General features: G+C 56.9%; 1 protein-coding gene across 1 annotated transcript; it reads right to left on the reverse strand.

Annotated features, from left to right (window-relative positions):
* Window positions 1-9,785: 9,785 nt before the first annotated feature.
* On the reverse strand, window positions 9,786-19,283 carry BCL3 (BCL3 transcription coactivator). Its single transcript, XM_037125981.2, has 9 exons — window positions 18,787-19,283; window positions 16,700-16,853; window positions 12,375-12,483; window positions 12,004-12,208; window positions 11,808-11,896; window positions 11,532-11,609; window positions 10,887-11,054; window positions 10,532-10,649; window positions 9,786-10,397 (listed from the first exon to the last, which is right to left on the reverse strand). The coding sequence occupies exons 1-9, from the start codon at window positions 19,040-19,042 to the stop codon at window positions 10,210-10,212; spliced, it is 1,365 nt and encodes a 454-aa protein (XP_036981876.1). The 5' UTR covers window positions 19,043-19,283; the 3' UTR covers window positions 9,786-10,209.
* Window positions 19,284-26,434: the final 7,151 nt, after the last annotated feature.

Here is a 26,434-nt window from a genome sequence, read left to right on the forward strand (position 1 = left end):
CTGAGGGCGGGGGTAGGGCTGGTCCTCTGCGCACCCTGCAGGGAGGTGAGGCCTGGACGTGGCACTCCTGAGTCCAGGTGAAGGTTTGGATCTCTGGTCGTGGTATGGGATTAAAGGTCAGAGAGCTGAACTTTCTAGGAGGAGAGTTCAGGGAGATAGTGCGATCCCTTTGTGTAGGAGAAGGAAGAGAGAGCGCGACCAACCCCTGAGTCCCTTAGGAGCAGGGTTTGGGTGGAGGATGTCTGAGGGAGCAAGAATTGGGGGACTTAATTCCTGGGTCCCTGGGAACCGGCGGGAAATCAGGCTGGAGGGGCGTGGTTTTCTCAAGAACTTGCGCTCCTTGTAGCAGGTGCCCAGCACCTGCTGAGCGCCGGGCGGCCACCGGGGGCGCTGTGGGCCCGGCCGTCCCCCGCCCCTGGGCACCAGGCCACGCCCCTGGGCGCACAGATTGTGGTTGCAGATATATATACATATACACCTACCTAGAGACTTTCTAATGCGAGAATAATAGTTTAGGGTGAGAGCTGAGCCTCCCACCTCACCTCACTTCCCTCCTTAGCCCCCACCCCCATCTCTTAGAACCCGAGAGTCATTCACTTGTGGAATCTTCCACGTTGCAACTCAGACTAGGTGGAGCCCCGGTCTTTGTACCAAGACTTTGTACCAGGAGCCTCTTAGCACCTTGCGTGGCTGTCCTCTCTGAGTCAGCCTGTTTCCTCCTCCCGCAAACAGGATGAAAACCCACTGGCCTGGAGAAAATGCAAACTTTTGACTGTGTCAAGGACTGACGAAGAGCTGACGGAAGTGTAATGGAACAATTATACTGGAGAGCAATTCGGTGGGATTCATTAGACCTTTGGCCGGGGGAGGCCATGGCCCTCTGCACTCTTCAGAGCTGTGGCTTGCAAACGCTTTGCGCACATCAGGACGTGCGCCGTTGTACACCGGGCACAGCTTCCCAGGGTAATACTTATCCCATCTATGCATAGGCACTCTCGTGTCTTCTATTTGATTTAATTCCATCTATTAAAGGAAAAACTGTTTGCAACCCACTAAACTGATTTCAAAACCCACTAATGGATCTTGTTGGGCAGGTTGAAAAGGGTTGACCCCAAACATGCCAGGAGACACATTCCAGGATGTTAGTTGCAGCCTTGTGGGGCGTGGAGAAAACCGGAAACAAGGTAGGTGTCCAGCAGCAGGAGGAGGGATGAGTACGTGGCGGCACACCCCCACCACGGACTCCCACGCAGCGCTTGGAATGAATGGACTGGACACACGTATGTACAGAGTGAATCATAAACACACAGTGATGGTGTTTGTAGTGGTTAAGTAATACCCCACCCCATCCCTACCTGTGTCCTCTGAAACCCGAGACTGTAACCTTTTTTAGAAAAGAGTTTTTTGCAGGGGCGACCAAGTTCAGATGAGGTCATACTGAATGAGGGAGGGCCCTGAATCCAACATGCCTGTAAATGTGGACACAGGTACCCTCACAGATGCAGGTACACTCACAGGGAGAAAGCCATGTGACCATGAAGGCAGAGACTGGAGTGATGCATTTATCAGTCCAGAAATGCCAAGGGCTGCAGGCAAACTCTAGAAGGTAAAAGGAGGCTAAAAAGCATGAGTCCTGCCCTAGAGCCTTTAGAGGGAGCCTAGCTTTGCCCACACCTGATTTTGGGTTCCTAGTCTCCAGGGTTGTGAGAGCACAAATTTCTGTTGTTTAAGTCACTCAGTGTGTGGTCTTTTGTTTCCGCAACCCTAGGCAACTGATACAATGAATTTTTAAAAAGCAAGTGTAGCCCTGGCCGCGTGGCTCCGTTGGTTAGAGTGTTATCTTGTAATGGAAAGGTTGCAGGTTTGATTCCCAGTTAAGGCACATACCTAGGTTGCAGGTTCTATCCCTGGATTCGGGAGCGTTTGGGAAGCAACTAATTGATGCTTCTCTTGCATCGATGTTTCTTTATTCTTCTTTCCTATCTAAAAGCGATGGAAAAAAAAAAAAAGGTCCTCATGTGAGGATAAAAAAAAATCCTCAAGTGAGGATTAAAAAAAAAAGCAAGTGCAGAAGAATGAACACAGCACCGTCATTTATACCAAGTTTGAAAGCCTGCAACACCAATGCTCTGTATTATTAGGGGATATTTATATATGTGCTAGTTGTATGAAAATCTGTGTGGTAATGCTGAACATTAAATGCAGGATATGGAGAAGGAGAAAGATGGACTCTGAGAAGGATACACTGGGACTTCCACAACATCATTAACGCTTTAATTTAAGAAATCTAGATCAAATATGGCAAAATGGTTTAGTTTATATGGTTGCATAGTGGATACAAAAGAAGCGGGTGACCTGGCTGGTGTGGCTCAGTGCACTGAGTGCTGGTCGACGAAGCAAAGGGTCACAGGTTCGATTCCCAGTCAGGGCACATGCCTGGGTTGCCGGCCAGGTCCCCAGTAGGGGGTGTGCAAGAAGCAACCACACATTGATTTCTTCCTTTCTTTCTCCCTTCCTTCCCCTCTCTCTAAAAATAAATAAATAAAATCTTTTTAAAAAAGAGAGAAGTGGATGATAGGAAAAGATGCTCAGCATCATTATCGCTTAGGGAAATGCAAATCCAAACCACAGTGAGATCCCACTGCACACCCACTAGGGTGGCTACAGTAAAAATGACAGGCAATCCTGGGCACTGGAGACGCTGTGGAAAAGCTAAAACTCTAATACGCTGCTGGTGGGAACATAAAATGGTGCAGCTGCTTTGGAAAATAGCCTGGCAGTTGCTCAAAAGGTTAGACATAGAGCTATTATAGGACCCAGCCATTCCACACCTCTGTGTGTATGTCCTAGAGAAGAGAAATCATATATCCACAAAAAGATTTGTGAAAACACTTAAATGCTCATCACCTAATAAATGGACAAGCAGTATACCCATGCAATGGAATGTTACTCACCCATTAAAGGAATGAATACTGATAGCATTCTACAATGTGAATGAACCTCAAAACCATTATGCTAGCCCTGGCTGGTGTAGCTCAGTGGATTGAGCGTGAGCCTGCGAACCACATGATTGCGGTTCGATTCTCAGTCAGGGCACATGCCTGGGTTGCAGGCCAGTTCCCAGCAAGGGGACTCATGAGAGGCAACCATACATTGATATTTTTCTCCTTCTCTCTTTCCCTTCCTCTCTAAAGATAAGTAAATAAAGTATAAAAAAACCATTATGCTAAGTGAAAGAAGCCCATCACAAATGGCCACATGTTCTATGATTCAATTTCTTTACTTAATTTTTAAAAAATATTTTATTTATTTTTAGAGAGGGGAAGGGAAGGAGAAAGAGTGGGAGAGAAACATCAGTGTGTGGTTGCCTCTCATGTTGTCCCCTACTGGGGACCTGGCTTGCAACCCAGGCATGTGCTCTGACTGGGAATCGAACCAGTGACCCTTTGGTTCGCAGGCCCATGCTCAATCCACTGAGCTACACCAGCCAGGGCTAGGAATGGTTTAAAACCGAATTTGGTGATGATCAAACACAACTCTGTGATCTTACTCAAACTATTGAATTGTGCATTTTAAAGAGTTAAATTGCGGTGTATATGCATTGTCTCAATAAAGCGGTTTTTAAAAAAAGGTGGGGGAGATCCCAGGGTAGTCGCAAGAGGGCGCTCTAAGTACAGGCTTACCTCCTCCCTTGGGAACGGAGTTTCTCAGGCCTTGCCCCAGACTCTGGCCACACCTCCTAGAATCTGGCCACGCCCCACGGTTCTGGCCACACTGCAGGATAGGGCCTGTCCCTCATTCCAACCACGCCTCTGAGACTCTGGCCACACCTCCAAGTCCAGGGCCATACCCAGACCTTAACCACACCCTAAGGTCCCGGTCACACCCCACGCCAGAATCTGAAGCAGCAAATTCACCCTCCCAACTCCCCAAATTGACCACAGATGCAAGCAAAAAAAAAAACAAAAACAAAACAAAACCCCACAGAGCCTGAAAACCGTGACTTTTAATTTGCAAGCGTTTTTTTCTTGTTCGGAATCATTTTAAACTTCCAGAGAAGTTGCAAGAATAAGACAAAGCCTTGTGCGCACCCTTCACCGGGGTTCACTGATTGTTAACAATTTGCCAACATGCCTTATCATCGGCTCTTCCTATCTTCACTGCCACCCCGCCCCCAGCCGTTTGAGAGTAAGTTTCAGACATCGTGCCCCTTTGTCACTGAGCACTTTGGGGTGTGTTTCCAGGCTTATGCACATTCCCTTACGCAGTCCCAGTGCGGTTTTCAAAAGCAGGACAACAAAGGGTGCTACAACACCAGCATCTCATGCAGTTAAATCTGGCCAAATCGCCAGCCATTCCCAGATGATCCTTTTTAGCAAAAACATTTTTTTTCCGGTCCAGGAGCCACCGTGAGATTATGGGTGTGTGTGTGTGTGTGTGTGTGTGTGTGTGTGTGTGTGTGTGTGTGAAGTTCTTGTGTCTGGTTCAAGTGCTCGGCTTCCTTTGTGTTTGATGAGGCTGACATTTTTAAATGGCTTCCTTCGTAAGCCGTCCCCCTAGATTTGGGTTTGTCTGATACTTCCTTGTGTTTAGAGTCTAGTGGAATGTTGTGGAACTGATGGGGGGCCCTTCTCAGTGTGTCCGACCAGAAGGGACATGATGTTGGTCGTCCCATTACTGGTGATGAAGCCCATCACTCGGTTAAGGTGAAAATGGGATCCCAGACTGACAGCCTCCCCAGGTGAGTTTCTTTCCCTTCCCAGCCCCAGTTCCCCTTCCTTGAAGGTGGAGGTGTGGCTTATGATGAGGTCTGCCAACACACCTCACCAGCAGATGTACTCTGTTTAGTTCTCACACTCTTAACATAGGTTCTTTTCTTTCTTTCTTTCTTTCTTTTTTTTGAATGTACTGACATTCGTGATTTGCTAGATTTCATTCATGCACCTGGCAGAGACACTCTCTGGCTGACTGTCTGGGTTTACCCAGGGTGCTGATGACAATTGAAACTTTGCCACAAGGGTTGGGGCCCCTGGAGAAATGCATTGAAAGTATGACTTTTGGCTTTAGAAAGCTAGGACTGTCACGGGGGAGGAGAACTGCCTTGGCGGCATTGGGGAGGGGAGGGGGGCTTAGTTCTGCTAGGGCGGGGGGCTGGAGACGGTGGCGTGAACCTCCTCCCCTCCCCTTGGAGCCTGCCTCTCTCTGGGGGAAAGGGGCTGGGTGTGGAAGGACAGACGCCCCGTCCCAGGGTCAGCAGGCTGAGAGGGGATTTCCGTGTGTGGAGAAGCCAGATTCTTTCTTTTAGAGAAGTAACTTACCAAGGTCAGTGCTGGTTCAGCTCTTGAACCCCGGGGGCTAGTTTCTCACACACAATGAAGCATACCACCCGCAGCCTGGAGCACAGGTACAAGGAGACCCCCAACACATGTATTCCAGGCTGATAATGGCCAGGCCTTGCGCTTGGCCCTGGATACCTGCAGTCTCATTAAATCTCATCCACCCGTCAACACGGAGAGGTGACTATTTTTTTCCATTTTACACATGAGGAAGCTGAGGCTCAGGGCGGTAAGTCACGTAGCCCTTTGGTAGCAGGGCCCTGGTGTGACAGATACACTGTTGACCCTCAATAACTAGTCTTTCCTCCTCCTTGTGTAACAGAACCTCAGAATTTTATCTGGTTCCATGTTGCCCAGATAAAACTACATTTCTCAGCCTCCCTAATGAGAGATCTAAGACACATGACTGAGTTCTAGCCAATAGAATGTGATGTGTCTGAGCCCTGGGTTATAGCCTTACCGAGGAATACAATTGACTCCCCCCTCCCACCTTCTTCCCAATGGTTGGACTGTGGATGTGATGGTGGGAGCTGGAGCAGCCATTTTCGGTCACATGGTGGAAATGTGAGTTGAAGGTAGAAGAGCAACAAGGTAGAGGGAGCCTGAGCCTTTGACATTCTCAAGCTACTATTTTAGGCTTGGGTATTAACTAGGCCTTCGCATGAGAGAAAAGCAAACTTTCCATCTCATCGAAGCCACAATATTGTTGGGGTTTTGTTTTGACAGCAGGGTACAAAGTCTAGCTAACCCACGCACATCCAGGTAAGGCCCTTGTTATCCCTTTTTTCAATCAGAGCAAAGAGTTGTCCTATCACCTTTACTTTTTTCTTCCCCTCGGTGTCCTCAGTAATCAGAACAGCAATGCCCACGTAGCGAGTTCTTTCTCAGCACTACACCCTGTTAGAAGCACTGTACACGTATCATTCAAGTTGAATCCTCATGGCAATACTACAAGATAAATGCTATTACTGTGCCCTCAGTTGTTTTTGTTTTTTTAAGATTCTGTTTGTTTATAGACAGAAGGAAGAGAAGGGAGAAAGTGAGGGAGAGAAACATCAATATGTGGTTGGCTCTCATGCGACCTGCACTGGGGAACCTGGCCTGCAACCCAGGTATGTGCCCTGATTAGGAGTTGAACTGGTGACCCTTTGCTTCAGAGTCTGGTGCTCAGTCCACTGAGCCACACCAGCCAGGGCTGCCCTTGGTTATTTATTTTTGTTTTTTGTTTTTTTTGAAATTTTATTTATTTATCTTTTAGGGGAAGGGAAGGAAAGAAGGAGAGAAATATCAATGTGTGGTTGCCTCTCATGCATCTCCTGCTGGGAAATGCCCTGCAACCCAGGCAGGTGCCCTGACTGGGAATCGGACCTCGATCATCTGGTTTGCAGGCCTGTGCTCAATCCACTGAGCTACACCAGCCAGGGCCAACCTCAGTTTTTTTAGATGAGGACACTGAGGATCAGGGCTGTGACCTCACCTGACCAAGGCCACACAGCTAGGAAGCAGAAGGGCAGGACTCGAACTCAGCTCTGACTCCAGGGCTTGTGCCCTGGGTGGCACACCTGGTGGTTATTCATACCCTTTGTGGTCGCGCACACACGCAGGTGCACGTCCTCATGCTGGTGCACACACACATGGAAGATGAGAGACACACCCACACACAACCTTCCTGAGAGGCAGGCGGCCCGTGATTAGGAATGTGGGTTCTGATGGCAGCAGACTTGGGCTCGGACAGGAGACTTGCTCTCTCTGAGCCTCAGTTTTCTCATCTGGCGTATGGGCGTCATCACGTCAGTCAGTTCACACCCTCTGATTGGTCACACATTGTGCCCCGGTCGGGTGGCTCAGCTGGTGAAAGCATCGTCCCGTACACTGAAAAGTTGTGGGTTCGGTCCCTGGTACAGGCACATACCTGGTTGTGGGTTCAATCTCCGGCCAGGAAGTGTAGGAGTCAACCAATCCATATTTCTCTCTTTCTCTCTTCTCTCTAAAAATCAATGAACACATTTCCTCGGGTGAGGATTTTTAAAACATCGACCGGACACAGCCACAAAGAACCGCGGACCCCTCAACACATTGCGGAGTGATCGATGCTCACCCAATTCTACCGTCACTTCTCAAGGGTCCGCCCTGCGCCAGGCGGCGCGCTGTGCGCAGGGCAGACTCTGCAGCGAAGCAGACCCGGCGCTGCTGGGAAAGGCGATCAGTCGTGGCGTAGGTGGTGGCATTGCCACGTGGGAAGTTCTCTCACGCAGCTGCTTGCAGCGCCCAACAGTCACCCTGTGTAGTGGATCGAACGGTGGCCCCCACGAAGATGTGTCCGCAGAACCTGTGAATGTGACCTTATTTGGAAAAGGGGTCTTTGCAGATGTAATTAAGATAAGGATCTTGAGGTGGCATCAACCCGAATGACTTAGATGAACCCTAAATCCAATGATGAGTGTCTCTATAAGAGACAGAAGAGGAATCCTGGCTGGTGTGGCTCAGTGGATTGAGCGCCAGCCTGCGAACCAAAGGGTCGCTGGTTCGATTCCAGTCAGGGCACATGCCTGGGTTGAGGGCACATGAGAGGCAACCACACAGTGATGTTTCGCTCCCTCTCTTCTCCCTCCCTTTCCCTCTGTCTAAAAATAAATAAATAAGTAAATAAAATCTTAACAAAGAGACTGAAGTGGAGACACAGACCCACAGAGGAGAAGGCCCTGGGGCGTTGGAGACAGAGGCTGGGGTGGCACAGCCACGGGCTGGAGGAGGGACCCTCCCCACAGCCTTCAGAGAGAGTATGACCCTGCCCACACCTTGGTTTTCAACTTCTGGCCTCCGGAACGGTGAGACGAGAAATTTCTGTTTTAAGCCACCAAGCTTGTGGGCGCTGGTTACGGCAGCCACAGGAAACCAGTGAACCTTCCAGGCTGCACAGGGGTTCAGAAACACACCCGCAGTGTCACCAGTGGCACAAAGGTGCCGGGCCACTTGAGCTGGGAGGCCCAGGCGAGGATGGGTTCCCCACTCAGAACTGACCTGGAAGTGCGTGTGTATGGACATGTGTACACGAGTTCACACACACACACATGCACACACACACACACAGAGCCATTCATGGAACTCAACAGCGCCTCCCAGGAAGATGTCGGCTCCACAGAGGCGGCATGAGATGGGGTCACGGCAGCAGAAATGTGCACAAGTGCCACAAGTGACCCATGAAGATGCAGGGGCCCGAGGAGGCCCCAGATTGGAAAAAAAATACAACACTCACCATCACTCAGAAACACAGGACCACGTGGTCACCAACACAATGGGACCAAGGTCACCAGCTTCTCCCGAAGGACGGCCCTTTCTTCAAGGCTGGGGCAGCAGGGACTGATGGACTTCCAGTCCTTTGGGGGGGGGGTTCCAGCTGGTCCTTGCTGTCACCACTGCGTGTCTGTCTTCCCTTCCTGAAGGTCAGTCTCTGCAACAAGTCTCTTACCCGTATTCTGTGCTCCGAGGGACGTCAGTTGTCTGACTGAAGCCTGGGCTCAGCGGGCGAAAGGCTCCCAAGGATGTGGTGTCCTCGTCCTCATCCCTGGGATCTGTGACATCACTTTACACGGTGAAGGGACTTTACGGGTGTAATGAGGTGAAGGGTCTTGAGATGGGGAGACTCTCCTGGGCGGGCCCAACGTAGACCCAGGGTCCTCCACAGGGGGGCAGATAGGAGCTGGAGATGTCCAAATGGAAGCCACAGGCGACAGACCCAGGGAGGGGGCCATGAGCCAAGGAATGGGGGCATCCTTCTAAGCTGGAGAATCCAAGGAAGGAAATCTCCTCTGGAGCCTCCTGAAGGCACCAGCCCTGCCATCACCTTGACCTTGGCCCAGTGAAGCTGATTTTGTGCTTTTGAACTCCAGAAGTGCAAGAGAACCTGTTTGCGCTGTTTTCAGCCACTGAATGTGCGGGGCTCTGTTGCACTGTTAACAGGAAGTTATCCTGACAGGAACGCAATCCTGATTGGTTCACACTCAGGATGTGTTCTGAGGCCAGACGCGGACACTGTGTATCAGGGGGGCCTGGAGCCACTGAGTACACTGGGACACATCCAGTGAGACAGTCACACAGAAACCATCACAGGATGACCACAGGTCCCACAAATACCAACGCACAGAGAGCCCGCAACAACCAGAGGCACACAACAGTCAGCTGTGACACTCCTTGGAAACACACACACACACACCCAGGGTCATTGTGGAATCTGCCAGGGCCCCTTGGAATAGTGTCACATATTATGTCATCCCTAGAAACAATGGCACAATGACAGGACATCCAAACACACCGGAAGCCCCACAGTCACCCACACACGTCATCACCAGTCTGAGACTCTCAGGCCACTCACTCATGGAACTGGCTGGATACCGCACAGACACACTTCCTCCAGACCGCCTCACCAAAGAGGTCCAGCCAAGCCAGGAATACGGTACAAAAATAGTTTATTACAAAAGAAATCTAACAAAAATGCCTAATAATTTACATCGTTGTAAGTGCCTGACTACAGCCGGTCTCTCCCTCGTGGTGGGCGGAGGGCAGAGGGGAGTGGCTGTTCCCTGGTTCCACCAGCTCCGGAAGGGGGAGAGGGAGATACATGTTCGGGTGGAATTCCAGACAGGAGACAGATGCCTGAGAATAATGAGGGAAAGAGTCCTGGGTGGGCGACCAGATGGAGAATACCTGTGTTCAGAAGAGGGGGTAAATATATGTGCCTCTGTGCAAATCCTGGTTCCGAACAAGGGGTGTGTGGGGGGGGCAGAGTGAGATCTTCACAGTTTCCAGGAGGGGTGACTCCACAGGGCAGGGGAGGTCCCTCCTCAAGAGTCCGAGATCTGCCCCCCCATCCCTCTCAGCTGCCTCCTGGAGCCGAGGACGGGGGTACCGGCCGGCCAGGAGCTTGGAGGACCCCAGCAAAGGGGAGGAAGGCAGGTGGAGATGAGGAAGGAAGGAAGAAATTGTGGGGAGCCATGGGAAATCCAGTGGGGTCCTTGGGGGGAGACTGGGAGGGTGAGGAGGATGGCGATGCGGAGAGAAGACCTGTGGAAAGGAGAGAGCAGGGTGAGGGCCGTGAGAGGCTAGGTCCAGAGAGAAGGGGGCCTGCACCCCAACTCCTGGATGGTTCTGAGGGAGGAGAGAGCTGAGGGGCTGGCGGCTGGGAGCTGGTTTCTCACCATTGGAGCTGAGGCGGCTGCTGCTTTCAGGGGAGGTGGTGGCGCTCCGGTCTGGGGAGGGTTCTGGCTGCGACGCAGGCGCAGGCCGAGTGGCCTTCCCCCTCAGGATGTCGATGACCTGTAGGGGCATGGGGGATCACCACCAGGCCACCCCCTCCTCCACGCTTGCTTTCTTTGTGTCTCAGTCTCGCCTCCCTGCTGGACCTCATACCCACGCACTCACCGACTCCCCTCCACGCACTGGCACAGACGCACACGCACGTGGCTGCTCCCTTGCAAGCACAGACATCTACGGACTCGCGCTCGGGAACGGCCTTCTTCCCAGCCCCGCACCCCCACCAGCACGCGCACTCACCCGGCGGCTGCGCGCCACCATGAGCGGTGTGTCGTTGTGACAGTTCTTGAGGCCACTGTCCGCGCCGCTGCGGACCAGCGTGCGCACCAGCGGGAGGAGCCCGCGGCCCGACGCCGAGTGCAGCGCCGAGCTGCCAGAGTACATCTGAGCGTTCACGTTGGCGCCATGCTGCGGGTTGGAGGGGCGCGTCAGGCCCACCGCAGCCGGCTGGGACCGGGGCCGGGCGGGTGTGGGGTGATGGGGGCGGGGCCTATGGAGGGGCGGGGCGATAGAGGAGGGTGGAACCTGGGACCCAGGGCGAGCAGCGCGGAATCAGCCGGAGCTGGTCTCCGCGGTCCAGCCGAAGTAGGGGGCGGAGTCAGAGACGGGAAGGGTTCAGGGCCCAGTCTGAGCAGAAGGACAGCGTGGGGACGGGGCCAAAGCCGGAAGGCAGGGTCAGCAAGGCTCTCGCTGGACGGGGCCTGGACCGTTTTGGGGGGCGACCGGAGAGGGCCCAGGATAGTAAGTTCTCGGCCTAGAGGGGAAAGTCTTAGGGTTGCCGTAGCGAGGCCTAGAAGGAAGGGTGAGAGCTGGAAGGACGTGGGGATGGTGAGTTGATGCTGGAGGAAAGGGGGGGCGAGAGGCCAAGGGCGGGGCCGTGCCCACCTGAAGCAGCAGCTGCACCATGCTCAGGCTGTTGTTTTCCACGGCGTGGATGAGTGGGGAGCGGCCGCTCTTAATGTCCTGTGGCAAGGGGGGAAGGTCCTTGAGTCTCTCCAAGCTATGACCAAACCGCCGACCGTCTGCATCCTGACGCTGGGCCCAGTCGCGTCGGAGACCTCGCGCCGCCGCACCGGCCTGGCCGCCGCTCTCCCACGCCAGCCCCGCCCCCTGGGGCCCCGCCCCTCTCGGCCCCACACCCGCCCGCGCGCTCCCGCTCACCACTGCATCGATGTCCGCGCCGCGCTCCAGCAGGAGCAGCACTGCTTCGTGGCATTCGGTGTTTACCGCCACGTGCAGGGCAGTGAGCCCTGAAGGAGAAGGAGACTCAGTCACCTATGGGCCTGGGACTTTGCAGCCCGAGAAGGACGCCAGATCCTGCCAGACAACCCCACTCTGCGCCCGAGTCGGTTCTCACCGTCATAATTGCGGGCCTCCAGGTCCACCGTGCCCGGGGCCGCGCTGTCCAGCAGGGCCCGCAGGCAGGTCGGGCTGCGGTGCTCACACGCCAGGTGGGCTGCTGTCTGGCCATGGCGGTCCAGTGCCATGGGGCTGGCACCAGCCGTCACCAGTAGGCGGACTACAGACGGCAAAGTGGTGATCACAGCCAGGTGTAGCGGTGTCTGGGGAGCAGAGATGGTGAGGGACCCGTGTTCTGCCCCCGTCCCAATTTCCCAGTCCTGACCCCTAGCTTCAGTCTTACTCAGGAACCCGAAATCTGGAGCATCTCCTCCCTCAGATTCAAGAGCCCTTCTCTTGAAGCCTGGGTCCCCAGGCCCCCAGCCTCACCTGCCGGAGGTTGTTGTAGATGTCCAGCTCCCGGCCCCCGTGCTGGAAGAGGTTCACGAGCCGATGCACGGCTGGCAGATTGCCCTGCACCACGGCAATGTGGAGTGGCCTGGGGATGAGGGTCACAGACGTCAGGGGCTGGTCAGCTCTCACCCCCACACTCTTAACAGTGCAACCTCAATACGTGTCGGATACTTGGGAAGTATCTCCAGATCCCAGTCACTTCTCCCCACCCCCCCATCCTGATTCAGGCACCATCATCTTCTTCCTGGACCATCTCCTGTACTCAATGGCTTCCCTGCTTCCACCGTGGCCCTACAGTGTATTTCCTGTGGCCCTACGGTGTATTTCCTGGCGTAGCAGCCAGAGGGACCCTGTTAGACCCCAAGTCAGGCCATGCACCTCTCTTCTGCTCAGAGCCAGGTCCTCGCATGACCCAAAGGCCCTGTGTGATCTTGCCTTTTCCCTCTTCAGTCCTTTTGACCTTATCTTTGTCTACTCCACTCTGACCACTGGCCTCCTTTCTGTTACCTGAACATAACAAGCATGCTTGCCTCCCAGGGCCTTTGCACATGCTGTTCCCTCAGCCTGGAACACTCTTCCACCAGATCCCCACAGGACCTCTGCTAAAACGATATGGCTGCAGCATACTCCTCCTCCCTTGCACCCTGCTCTTCACATCATTGCCTAACATCACACAATTGACTTGTTTCCTCTCTGACCCCCCTGCTAGAAGGCCATTGATCCCACCAGGGCAGGGCATTTTGTTTGCTTCGGTCACTGCTCAGTGCCGAGGACCTACGTGGTACCGAGCAGGCGCTCTCTCAACATGGGCTGCCCGTGGGATCAAAGAATCCACCTCGGCGATTCCTGGCCATTCCCGAAGCCGGTGACCACGCCCTCCCACCCCCACCCTTTTTAGGCCGTTTTCTCATCTGTGAAATGAGTGGGAATAAAACAGATGCTACTGAGGTCTCCATCAGTCATAACTCTCCGTCCCATTCAGCCGCAAGAGTGTGGGAAGTTTTGCCCACAAGGAAGGTGGGACGAACTGGGATGCGGTCCCTGTTCTGGAGTCTGGGCTGTGTCACCCAGATCCCCCCCTTGTCCCCCAGCTTCTGGGAAGCTTGTCAGCTCTCAGCAGTCTCTGGGAGTGACCCTCTGCTGAAAAGCACTATTTGCCCAGGTCATGAGGGGAGCAGCCACCGTCCAGTGGCTTAGTATCTGGCACAGAGGGCCCAGCCTTCTGGCTCAACTGCAAAGGCCGCTCCAGCCGCAACATGCCCTGTGGGAAGGCCGAGGCCCGGTGAGACTACACCGCCGCTTGACTTCCCCCTCTGCCCAGCGTACACTTCCTGCCAGCTTCCCAGGGCCCCCACCTGGAACGGCCGTTTCAAGCAGAGGGCAATCTGGGAGGACTGTGCGTGGGCTGAGGCCCATTTGCTTAGGGTCCGAGGACGTTAGCACTGAGGGCCCAAGGTTGAGTGCAAGTACGCAGCCCGTGACAACCTTTCCTCCAAGTCTATTTACTAGGGGGTCAACTGCTTTCTCACCCACCACTGCATGCTTAGGGACCAGGGCCTGGCGACTGTGGAATGGGCATCCTAGAGCCACCATTTAACAAGCTCTCTAGGTGCTGGGCTTGGAGAAATTCTGCAGCCCAGAGGGCTTTATGGGGAGGGGCTGCTAAGGACTTCAGGGTTGCAGACTGGGCTGTCAATCAATCCTCCCTAGTTGGATGCCTGGGGGGCAAAGTCACGTGGCCCTTCTGAGCCACGGTCCTCTCTTCCCTGAAGTATAGTCCCTCTCCCAGGAGGATATGATGCAGGGGAAAAGCTGAACCTGGATCCTGATACTTGAAAGTCCAATTAAAAAAAAAAAATGTTGGACGGGGGGCCAGACCTGGACCCCTGAAAAGGGGGCCCTTCCCTCTCTCATCTGTCAGGACGCCGCCTGGGTCCCTGCACGGACGAGCGGGGTTAAGTGAGGGCAGAGGGAGCGAATGATTTCAGAGAAACCGTCCAGGCCTGAGTTCCCATAAACGCGCGGGCCGCAGGGGGTGGGGCGGGGCTGGAGGAAGTGGGGACGGGAGGGGCGGCCCTGCCCTCGGACTTCCAGTAACAGGTCTGCGGGGCGGGGCTCCGCTTCCTGCTCCCGGGGGAGGGAAGCCTGTCCCGCCGGGGATCTACCCCGGCCACCCCCGGCACCCCGACTTCCATCCTCCAAGGGGGTGGAGGGAGGGGAGCCCAGCTCAGAGACACACAGCCGGTGGTGGAGCTGACTAGAAAGGCCAAGCTGGGCACCTCGCTTTTCTGGGGAGAGCCCCCCCAGGCTTTCAGCCTGGGGGCCCCCCTGGCACGCCACGCTTTGGGGTTCAGACTCCGAGTGGCTCCTTGTCCCCCGTAGCCCAGCATCCACCTCCAGCGTCTCTTGGGACCCTACCTCGTGGCTGACACGGACTTTCCAGTCACTCTCACTTGTAGGTCCCCAAGCTGCCCTGCACCCCTGTTCCTCACCCCTCAGAGATCAAGGGGTGCAGTGCCCCCCTCTCGGGACTCAGTACTCGTCTTCCCCCCCTTCTCTTGGAGACCCAGGTTTCCGGCTTGCCCCTGCCCAACCTCTTGGGGGTCCAGACACCCTGCGATTGATTCCTGCTCCCTGCAGTCCCTAGAATTCTATCTAGTCTAGCCTCCCAAGCTGGCTTTGCAGCTTTGGGGGCCCAGACTCAGCGCGTCCTCCTCCCCCGCCCCCAGGCTCCGCCAGCTGCCCATTCCCGTAAAGCCTCAGCCCCAGCGGAAGGGGTTAAGGTTAAGGGAGAGCCGGGAGGGGGAGGCTGCGAGTGAGTGACGGGCGCTGACGTGGGGGAGGCAGAGCAGCTGGGCTGCGGTTAAGTTCTGCGGGAAGGGATTTCCCCGGACCAGCAGCTGAGGCAGAAGTGTTTGCTTTGGGGGAAAGGGGGGGGGCGGGAGATGGAGAGAGCGGGGGAGGGCGGGTGGGGCACAGGGTAGGTTCTCCTGCACCCTGCTTTTCACGGGTTACAAACAACTTACCCCTGGGGGCAGACACACATGAAGCGTTTCACTGAGGACCCCGGGGTAGCCAGCGGGGGAGGAAACTAGCTTCGTCCAGCCCTTTCTGTATCTCGGACACTTTCTCCTGAGTGGGTGCACACGGTGGCCCACAACCAGCGGGGGGCCCTGTTCCAACTACATCCACCCCAGTGGGCTGAGCACCTACTGTGCACCGGACCTCGTTCCACGCACTCATCGCTGCCCTGAGCCCTTGCTGTGATAGACGCTATTCTGAGCTGCGGATTTCCCGATGGGGAAACTGAGGCTCAGGGGTGTGAAGTCACCTTTGCCACCAGCAGTGAAGCAGGAGTGGAGTCGCTCCCTGCACCCGCTCCCCACACCCAACCCCTTCCCTGTGGAGATAGGCCAGTTCAATCTATCCCTTCCTGTGGTGCCCCATCCACAAACCAATTCCCCCAGACAGACGCACTTTAGAGAGATCATCTCATTTCCACTTCAGAGACCCCTTGCTCACTGAGGGTTCCTGGTTGCTGTTTTTTCACGGAGGGAAACCGAGGCAGAGAGGGGCGGGAAAGTGGCCAGCTGAGATTCAAAGTGAGGCAGGTGGAATTATAAGCATGATGGCCAAGTATGTCGAGTGGTTACTATGTGCTAGGCAGCGGGCTAAACCCTCCCATGTGGGATTTCTCAAGAATACGTTCTTCAAACTGCAGGTGACAAAACCCTGGGATTTGTGAAAACAATTTAAGGGATCGACAAATCAATTTAGTGGGTTATGACCACGAAACAATGAAATCCTCTAGAAGAGAAAACAGTAAAGTAGATTCCTTGTAGGGAGGGTGAGTCTATTTTATTCAGTGCGATTTTTATTTCAGGTTTACCTGTGTGTGTTTGTGCTGGGTTTAATATAAGAGAATAACCATAATAACATTAATTAATAGCTACTGAGCACTCACAATTTACCCGGCTCAGTACTAGGAGCTGAACGTGCATAATTCATAGAATAAATCAATGAAATGTCTCATTTTTGGAGCGTGATAAAAAATGTCGAAGCCCCTTGCTCCAACAACAGGACTAGGAGGTCGGTGCTCTCAGGGTGCCCATTTTTCAGAAGGGGAAAACTGAGGCTCAGAGAGGGAATGGGCTTTGCTCAAAGACACACAGCCAGTGGTGCAGCTGACTAGAAAGGCCAAGCTGGGCCCCCCTGTGCCGCGGTGGGCGAGGTCGCTGGAGGCCCGGCCTGCCTTCCCCATCCCCACTCGCACCCTCCACTCATGGGGGACTATCACTCACGTGTCTCCGTCCTCATCCGCGCGGGTGGCCGTGGCGATGTCGGCTGACAGGGGGTGCTCCAGCGAGTACACCATGGGGTAGAGGGGCGGAGGCAGGCTCAGCGGAGAAAAGGGGGAGGCCATGGTCGGGGTAGGGTACAGGGGCAGCAAAGGTCCTGAGCAGAGGAGGGACATGGGTGAGGCCGAGCCCACAGGCCCTCAGCTCCGTCCCCGCTTCCAGGCCGTCATTCCCACCATGTCAGCTGCCCTGCGGCCCAGGACAAACCACCTTCCCACGTCCCACTTCTGGGTTCCCACAACTCCTGCCCCCCCCCCACGAGTTTGTGCCCCCCAGGCCTGGTCACTCTCATTTGCACTCATCTTTTCAAGTTTCGGACCCCTTTCTCCTGCTAGGCGAAGTGTCCCTTAAGGACTGAACCCCATCGTCAGCCAGCAGAGGGACCTCGGGGTCTGTTCGTTGAGTGAATGTGTGACTTAGAGAGGTGAGGTCAGGGATAAAGTATGGGGTGTTATTAGATGGATCGTTAGAACACTTAGAAAGAGGGGTAGGTCGGCAGGTGAGAGGGGGTGGTGCTGGAAGCCTGTTCAGATCACCTGTTCAAAGAGGGGACCCTGGCAGTAGAAAATCTGTGTCTACCCAGCACACAGATGGGGAAGGCTGAGCCCTGGGTTCTCACGCGGGGAACGGGGAAGGGCAGGCTGTGGCAGGGCCCCTGCCCACACAGCTTCAGGCTGGACCCCGATGAGGTGGAAGGTGCCGAAACTGGGAAAGGTTGGGTGGCCCTAGGCAGGGCTCTGTCCCTTTGGGGGCCACTTGGGGACGATGAGCTGGGCACGACTATGGCAAGGGATGGCCCTCCCTTGACATCAGGGACGGAGACAGATGGGAAGAAGGGTGTTTGGCCTTATCTGTCGCCTCCTGATTCTTGAGGGCCCCCACTCCTTACTGCCCCCCAAGTTTCCTGGTCCCCGTATCTCCAATACCAGGCCTTGGTGGCCCCGAGGACTTCTGCCTAAAGACCCCAGAATCTTTTACCCTGGCCCTAACTTCTTCTTCTTTTTTTTAAGATTTTATTTATTTATTTTTAGACAGAGGGGAAGAGAGAAAGAAAGGGACGGAGAAAATCAATGTGTGGTTGCCTCTCATGCATCAACCCAGGCATGTGCCCTGACTGGGAATCGAACCAACGACCTGTTGGTTTGCAGGCCCCAGTGCTCCATCCACGGAGCCACACCAGCCAGGGCCTGGCCCCAGATTTTCCCAGTCCTGTCCCCTATTATTAGAATCCTCAGTCCCCGAGCCCTCTAACACCACCACTTGGTCTTGTGACCCCGGATGAAATCCTGATCCCTGTTAAACACACACAACTGGGTGCCCAGAAGCCTGGGCCCCTCTGCTGCTGGCTGGTCAGGACCCCAGGATCTGGGTCTGTTTCCTTGCATCCCTGTGGTGTTAGACATGGGGGTGCTTAGATCTCCGATTTTGTTCTCCTAATTCCTAGAGCCCCCTGATGTCTTGGTTCCTGAGATTTTTGACATCCGGGATCCCTAATATCCTCAGGACCCAGCTTCTATCCCTTTGACTCCTGTCGATCCCACAAATCTGGATGCCAAGTACCTCAGTTTCTTGGACAGAGTACTGGTGCCTCATTAGCCTAGCGACCTGGCTTCTGTAAAAGAGTTTGTCGTTCTGTATTCCTGAGACTTCAGGCTCTGCCCCCTTGGTTCTGACACCTCAAATCCGTACTGATAGGCACTGTCCCCTGGGTCCCGGCATGTGTGGCATTCAGAGTCTAGGCTCTGCCCCTCAGGGGCCCCTGACACCCAGCTTCCTAGGACCCCCATATCTCTGTCCCAAGTTGCTGCTCCCTGATGCTCCCATATCTGTATCCCTGGGAACTCAAGGCCTGCACCCCACCTTCCCAGGAGTCCCTTATGTGTGCTTTGGGACTGTGGCTTCTGTCCTTCTGTCCCCTCTGCTCCCCCAGCTCCCAACAACTAACTGTCTCCGAGCTCTGCACCCTGGCTCTGGTGACCCTGTGCCCTGTTTGGCCCCCAACCCGACCTTGACCAGAGACAGACACTCACCCTGGTAGTAGAGGGCCTCTGGCCAGGCCAGGCCGTGGGGGGGCGCGGGGACCGCCGGCGTGTTGGAACCGCCGAGCAGGGGATCCGGGGTGACAAAGGGGCCCGCAGTGCCGCGGGGGACCGCAGGTTCCGGGGAGGGCGCGCGCAGCGGGCGCTTGCGGAACGGCAGCGGGACGCCGGGGAGTCTGGCGGCCTTGGGCCGGGTGCGCAGGTCCACGGGCCCCTCGTCCATGGCCCCCGTGGGGCATCGGGGCATGGGGCCGCCTGGGACGGCGGCCGAGAGGGCGGCCGGAGCGCAGCTCGGCTCGGCAGCACCGAGGGAGGTTGAGCCAGGCGCCGGGACTTCCCCTCTGCCGCTGGCTGAACTGAAGGGACTTTTGTCGGTCGGGGCGGTGCCGGCCGCCCGCCTCCACGCCCCCGGCCCCCCCGGGGCCACCCATCCGCTCCAGGGGTTTCCTGGACCCAATGCCGCTCCCGTAGCCCCGAGGATCAGCCCGCCGCGCGCCCCGCCCGAGCCGCGCCCCGCGCCCCGCGCCCGCCCCCCTGGGCCGCGCGGTGCCCGGGGTGACTGCGCCCGGGCTGGGAGTGCGGTGGGGGTGGGAAAGGGGCGGGGTCGGGCGCGGGGGGTCCCCACCCCGGGGACTGCGGGCCTCTCTCGGCCGCCGTCTCTGTGTTTTCGTCTTTCTGGTTGTTTGTCTGTCTCTGCCTCCCTCGGTCCCTGCCACTCGGCCTCTCTCGAGGCTCTGCCGTCTGTAGAGGCGCCTCCGAGAGTCTCGCTCTCTGTCTAGTGTCTGTCCCTGTCCCCACTGTCTCTTTTCAGCTGTCACCATCATTGTGGCCGTCCAGGGCTGTCTGCTTCTCAGTCTCTCCCCAAGGGGAACAATTTCCTGACTCCCTGGGGTCGCTAGGGTGCAGGTTCGAGTCCCGACTCCCACTTCCTCGCCAGGTGACCTTGACCACGCACTTCCCCTCCCTGAGCCGTTTCCTCCTTTGTGGGAGCGAAAAAGCGCACCCAGGGCCCGGCCGTCCTGGCAGGCGCCAGGCACTGTCCCTCCGCCCGCCCCCCCCCAACCCAGGCCGCGGGTCTGAACTTCTCCGGGGGTGGGTACAGTGCTGGGGGCGGGGGGTGCAGAGAATCGCTGGGTAGGCCTCCCCCTGCAGGGTCCCTGCGCCCAGACAGTGCCCTCGCCGGGCGCCGGGGATCCTGAAAATGCACCGAGAAAAAGACGTGGGGACAGAGGCCCAGGGACCGTGAGGGACCAAGGAAAAGAGACCCAGAGAGACAGCGAGAGGCGCAGACCAGACTCGCAGCGACCAAAGTCCGGGGCACGGGGGTGGGGGTGGGGAGTCTGGCTTCCCCTTCCCGCCCCCCTCTCCGCAGCCCCCTCCCGGCCCGGGCGGGGTTGGTGCGTGAGGAACAGGCCCGGCGGGTTGGGGGACGTGACTCAGAGGCGGGCTGGGGCTGGGGGAGGGGAGGAGGCGGGGCCCGGACCTGCCCCGCCTCCTCTCCCCGCCCCGGGGCGGGGCCTCGGCGGAGCGGGGCTTTCCCGGATTTCCCTGGGGGCGGGGCCGCCGCTGGGGTTGAGTCCGGGTCACTGAGCTGCAGGAGGCGGCGGTGTTAAGGACTCAGAAGGATCGGAGAATGGGGGCTGCACCCCGGGGGGCGCGCAGCTGCTCTCTGTGCGTCTCCCCACCTGTCTGCAGCTCAGTCCCTGCACCCCTGGCTGGCTGCGGCCTGCTCTGTGTCTCCCGGTATCTTGTGCCTCTGTGTCTCAGGCAGCGTCTCTCGGGGACTCCGAAATTGGGTGTGGGGTCCCGGTCCCCGGGAAATGACAAATGACTTTGCCCCCAAGGATCGTTGACCCAGACTGTGAAGAGCACCTGTGGACGGAGAGAAGCTTGACTCCCTCCCTCTTCTCTATCTCTCTGGATCTCCCTCTCAACTCCCTGTAATGGGGGAACATCTCCGGGCAAGAACCGAATTAAAATCTCACCTCCACCCCTTGCTTCCTTGGGACCTCAGACAAGTCCTCTTGAGACTCAGTTTGTTCTTCCGGCAACTGGGGCTGATGCCGACCCCTGCCTCTCAGTGTTGTGGGGGCCACAACAAGAGAGAGCTTGGAAGTCCCTGTCCACCTAGCCTTCAACTCTGGGGACTTTCAAATACAGGAGGGAGGTGGGATGTAGAGCATGACCCCCAGGACACAAAACGGAAGCCGAGCCTCAGTGGTGCAGGGCTCATCGAGGCGGCGACCCAAGGAGGCAGGATTGGGAAGGACACCCAAGGTCCTCCCACTCCCCACTCACTGCCATACTGTGGCAGGTGGAGCCACGAGCTCCAGCCCAGGCAGGACTGGGGAGGAGGATAGCTGCGTTTGGCCCAGAGGAGGGCTCGGAAGGGCTGGTGGTTCCCAGTCTGAGGATGGATGAGGGATAAAAAGTCTGAGGGCCCTGGCTGGTATAGCTCAGTGGACTGAGCGCGGGCTGTAAACCCAAGAGTCACTGGTTCAATTCCCAGTCAGGGCACATGCCTGGGTTGCAGGCCAGGTCCGGGGGTGGGGGGGAGTGTGTGCAGCCACAGATTGAGGTTTCTCCCCCTCTTCTTCTCTCTCCCTTCCCCTCTCTCTAAAAATAAATAAATAAAATATGGGGAGGGGGTTCTGAAGGAGGAAGACAGGTTGGAGAGGGAGGGAGAAGGAGATAGTCTGAGGGAGGGGGCACAGTCTGAGAAAGCCTGAGAAGGACCGAGGGAGGACAGGGGCTCTGAGGGAGGGGGAGGAGGAGAGAGCTGGGGGCAAGAGAAGGGTCTGAAGGGGGAGACTTGCAGAGGGTCTGAGAGTGGAGGTGAATTCTGAGGGAACTGGTCTGAGGCTCTGAGGGTGGAGGCACTGTCTGTGGGGGGAGCAGCAGTTGGAGGTGGGCCTCCACTTGGGGGCGGAGGGAAGGCAGGCAGGGCCTGGGGAACCAGCGGGGACTCAGGGGAGGGAAGCAAAGGGAGGCCTGGAGTCAGCCCCGCCCTGCAGCTGCCTCTAATTTCCCAGAATCTTCAGCTGCCCAGGAAAGTCCCAGCTCCCACAGCCACCTCCCTCAGTGTCGGGAATGGAGGATGCGGAACCTGGATGGTTACCCCTCCTTTTCCCCCTGACACCCTGCACTCCAGGCGGGGAGGACTAGGGTCTCCCCTCTCTGGGCCTTGACCTGTGGAGGGCCCCTGCTGGCAGGGGCAGCCCCTGGATGAGTCCCAGAAACTTCCCAGAGAAGGCCTGGAAGTCCTGCTTGGGGTCTAACCACTTTCCCTTGTTCGGGCTGCTTTTTGTAAACCCATTCACATCTTCGCCTCTCTCTGACTGCTTCCTCCCCCTCCAACCTCCCCGCCCAAGCCCGCTGGGGAATGAAAGGCCAACGCTGTGCCTGTTCAAGGTCCCAAGAGGGAAATGAAGTTCCAGCTAGAAGGCTGTAGGCTTGGGGCAGCTTTCTTGCTCTTGGGGACTTACTCTCCCCCTTTAAGAAGAGAGGACAGGGCTGGGCCTTGTCCTGCTTTGCTTCTGGTTGAGGCCTGGCTGCAAGTCCTATCTGCTGCTTTCCTTGGCCTCCTGACTTAACCTATAGAGCCTCAGCTATAGGTTTTATAGCCATAAAACACCCTGATGCACAAAACAGATTCAGTCAAGAAAAGAACACTTCCATTCTGCAGGGCTCAGTGGGTCAAAAGTGCTCCACTCGACGTAGCTGCTCTTGCCATTGTTCCTCGTGTAGCCATATCATCAATGAACCCCAATTTTCAACAGCAGGACCCATTTCACGGAGGAAATCAGGATTTAGCGTGTTGGGCTTAGAGACATGGGTTTGAGTCTTGGTTCTGCCCCGTATTTGCTGTGTGACCTTGGATAGGTGTCTTTCCCTCTCTGGGCCTTGGTTGTGACTTCATAGTTTGGGTGATAATAGCTCCTGCCTTGTAGGACTGTTGAGCAGATAAAGGGAGACCGGGTGTGCAGAATGAATGAATAAATGAATGATACCCATTCTCATCTCCGCATCGCCTGCCTTGACCCTTCCTCGTCACCCTTTTCCATTCAGAGGTGAGACAAGGTGGTTTGTTCACTCTGGGCCAAGCTCCCACTAGGAATTTTGTGAGGAAAATTCAACTAAAGTCCCCAAGTTATGGAGGAGAAGGAAACAGGTGCAAGGGTTGAGGTTACTGCCTGGGGTCATATGGTGAAGGTCAAGACCTTAGGCCAGGTCTCTGTGACCCCAGCACCTGGGTTCCCACACCTGCTGACCTCAGAGGGGTGGTCATTAGTCCCAGAGTCCACGGGCCTCCCCTCCCAGCTCAATTCTAGACCCTCATTCCCCGGGGAAGAGTGGTCATGGTGGGGAAACAGTCAGGGAGAGGCGACGTTCCCAGCCCAAGGTCACCTTGGACTGTTGGCACGGCCCACACCTCCAGGCCTGGGGCGGGTGGGGCAGGTGGATGGAGCACTGCAGCAGGAGGAGACAGAGTGAGACCTCGGAGCCACTCAGGGAGAGCAAGTAACTTTCACGGACAGGAAGACGGAGGCTGGATGGAGTGAGGCCGGATAGGCAGGGACTTGCCCAAGGTCACACGGCCCCCCAGCTGGGCTCTGGGCTGGAAGGCTGGTCTGGGTCTGCAGACAGCTCTGTTCCCCGAGTCTGCCCCTCCCCCTCCCCCCCACTCCATGGGTGAATGCAGGCCAGCTTCCTGGAGCACAGCTCGCACCTCTTGGTTGCTCCCCACCCTGGGGCCTTGGCAGCTGCTGGAACCCCTGGCACCAAGCAGGATCGGCCCACTTGGGGACGAGGCCAAGACTTAATCTTCCCCTTTCTCCTCCTTGCTGGGTCTGCACGCACAACGCTGAGTCAGAGAATTGCAACTTCCTGCTTCGAGACTGGACACCCTGCCCCCGTCCCCCACGCACTGCCTTGATCAGACAGGGCTGATGCTGAGGAATGGAGTGTCTCAGAAGGTCAAGTGTAGGTCAGATGAGTCCCAGTGAGGTGATGGTGGACAGTCAGGCAGTGTAATGCTGGGCCTCAGTGTCCTCATGTGTAAATGAGGCTCACGGTCTCATTGTGTGGGTTTGAGTCCCAGCTCCGCCACTTTCCAGCTTTATGACGCCCGGGCAAGTGACTTACCCTCTCTGAGCCTCAGTTTCCTCTTCTATAACATGAGAGCAAAACCAGGGCCAGCCTCCCGGGGTTGTTGCGAGCGGCAGATGAGTTAACACCCACTGGCACGGGCCAGCCCAGAGTAAGTTCTCTCAGTAAGTGAAAGATATCATTTCCTCCATTATTAATCTATTATTAATCGAGAGAGAAGAGTGCGCTGTGACACGCTGCTCAGATCCTTTCAAGGCCAGACTCGCGGCCCAGCTGCCGGGCACGGGGGGTGCCCGACAGCCTCCCGCATCCCCGGCCTTGCCTCTCTCAAGGTCCGCCTCAGCTCGCCAGTCCCGGACACGATCCTCCGGGCAGCATCAGCCGCTGGCTGAGCCGGGCTGGGCAGAGGGCTCTGGCGGGTTCTGCCCACTGTGGGATTCCTCTAATGGGCCGGGCCATCTCTGCTCCGGGGGCTCCCCCTCCAGCTGGCGTCGTGGCCTGGACGTTCCCTGGCCTGATCCCGCTCACCCCTTCCCTTTCTCAGGCGTTGCTTCCTGGAGGACCTGCAATGATGCACTGGAGTCCCACACACCTGGGTGTGAGTATCGGCTCTGCCTGGGCGGCTTTGGAGAGGTTTCTCATCTCTCTGGGCCTCGCTTCCCGCTCTGAGCCATGAGAATAATAGCACGATGGCTGAGAGGCAGTAAAACCGCTGGTTCAAGAGCCAGGCCCGGACGTGCCGAGCCCGTCAGTACGGAGGGAGGTGAGCCTGGGTCTGTCCTCCTCCCCCTCTGCCCGTCTGCAGCTGTTCGGCCGCCCTTGAGGGCTTTGCTCCCTTAGCCTGGCCAGTGAGGTGGGGATGGAATCCTCCTTCCCCGAGTGGGGCACTGCTGAGGTCAGGTGTGGAATCAGCCTCCACCAGGCCTGGCACATGGGCACCGCAGCCAGGTGGGTCACTGCCGTGACCGCCGTTGTCGGGCAGGGTCAGGGGTGGGAGGTGAGCGGGAAGGTGAGGGCAGGCCTGTCCGACCCGTGAGGCCCCGATCGTGGGCTGACAAATAAAGGGAAGTCCCAGGGCTGGGAAACTGCCGTGTCCTCTGCCAGGAGTTCCCCGATTCCAGGATACCCCGAGGAGGTGAGGCGGGGGGAGCCCCTGCTCACTGTCTCAGTCAGCAAGGGAGCAGGGAGAATGCGTGAGGCCCAACGCTGTCTCCCCCATCGGACCAGAGCTTCCCAGGGGTGGGAGGAAGGCCTCCACCGTCAGACTGGCAGGTCCCGGAGGCGAGGACAGGTCCCCATCGGTGTAGGAGGCCATCGTAGGTTTGAATGGTTTCCTCCCTGCTCCACAGGCTCAGGCGCCCCCTGAAAGTGAGGGGTGACTTCTCCACGGATTAGATGTTTCTCCCAGTGGGTGATTCCTCTCCCATCGGGACTGGGCCCTTGGAACTCCCCCGGGGTGGGAGGCCGCTCCTCAGACTGAAGACAAAGCATTGAGCCTTCCTCCCGTGTCCAGGACGATGGTTCCCAACTGAAGGGTGACAGTTTCGCCCCCTCGCAGGGGACCTTTGGATGAGGACTGGAGGAGGCCAGAGCTTCCTGGAGAGGGTGAGCACGCCCCCTCTGTCGCCATGCTAGACGCTCCCCGAGGGTGAGTCTGGGTCCTGCCTCCTCCACTGGACTCATTCATTCACTCGAGTCACGACTCCGTGAGTCAGCCCTCACCCTGGGAACACGGAGAGAAAGAGATCGGCTTGTCCCCAGCCGTGGAGTAGGAGCTGCGGGTTACCCAGGAGCCACCAGTGCCGGCCTCCTGCAGGGGGTTGCTGCTGCTTTCTGAGCATAAAGTTGGGCAAACGCGCCTCCTCCATCAGCCCAGGGGGCCTCAGCACAGGACCCTTCCCCGCGGGAGGGAGTGTCTTAGCCAAACCAAACGGCCAGTCTTTCCCCTGGAAGTCTCTGCCTCCCAGCGCGAGGCCACAGCCTCCACTATGGCCGCCCGACCCTAAAAATACAGGGGCAAAAGTCCCCCAGGCTCCTGGGAAAGCTGAGGTCAGGGCCTGCTTCTTCCTCATTTGAGCCTGGGCTCACCTCCCCGTCCCCAAGTCCCCAACTGCAGCCCCAGTCATCCCTGACCACCAACTTCTTCCCACAAGAGTGAGGACCAGGAAGGCATGTGTCCACTCCCCGACCCCCCACCCCGGGGAATTGGGTCGGAAGTCCGGAGCAGCGCCTGGCACTGCCGCCTTCTAGCCACGCCACACTGGGCAGGCTCAGCTGGCACATCTGAGAGGGGGTGGGGGTGGGGGGGTGGCCCTGCGGGTGGGCTTGTGCCTGGCTCTGGGCTGGCGGGCGAGAGACTGGGTAAACGGGTGCCCTGACTGTGGTCCTCTCTGCAGGGGGTGGCGATAGTGGTCGGCTTGTGCCTTTTACTCTGGACATTACCCGCCTCTGAACTTGCCGCTCCGGCCTCCTGTGGTTGCTCGCAGTCACGACGCATTTGCTCACTTCTGGGAAAGTCGAACTGCAGCGT

The sequence above is a fragment of the Artibeus jamaicensis genome, unplaced genomic scaffold (assembly GCF_021234435.1).
Source record: "Artibeus jamaicensis isolate MK-2021 breed Jamaican fruit bat unplaced genomic scaffold, CSHL_Jam_final contig_1526, whole genome shotgun sequence".
Taxonomy (NCBI): Eukaryota; Metazoa; Chordata; class Mammalia; order Chiroptera; family Phyllostomidae; genus Artibeus; species Artibeus jamaicensis.

What these genes read in the sequence shown, in the direction of transcription:
- BCL3 (XM_037125981.2), bottom strand. Translation starts at nt 19,042, where the DNA reads ATGCCCCGATGCCCCACGGGGGCCATGGACGAGGGGCCCGTGGACCTG. An exon ending in TGGTGGCGCGCAGCCGCCGG is followed by an intron (nt 10,650 to 10,886) that starts GTGAGTGCGCGT and finishes ATGCCCCTACAG; the next exon opens with GTCATCGACATCCTGAGGGG. An exon ending in CAGCCGCCTCAGCTCCAATG is followed by an intron (nt 10,398 to 10,531) that starts GTGAGAAACCAG and finishes TCCTTTCCACAG; the next exon opens with GTCTTCTCTCCGCATCGCCA.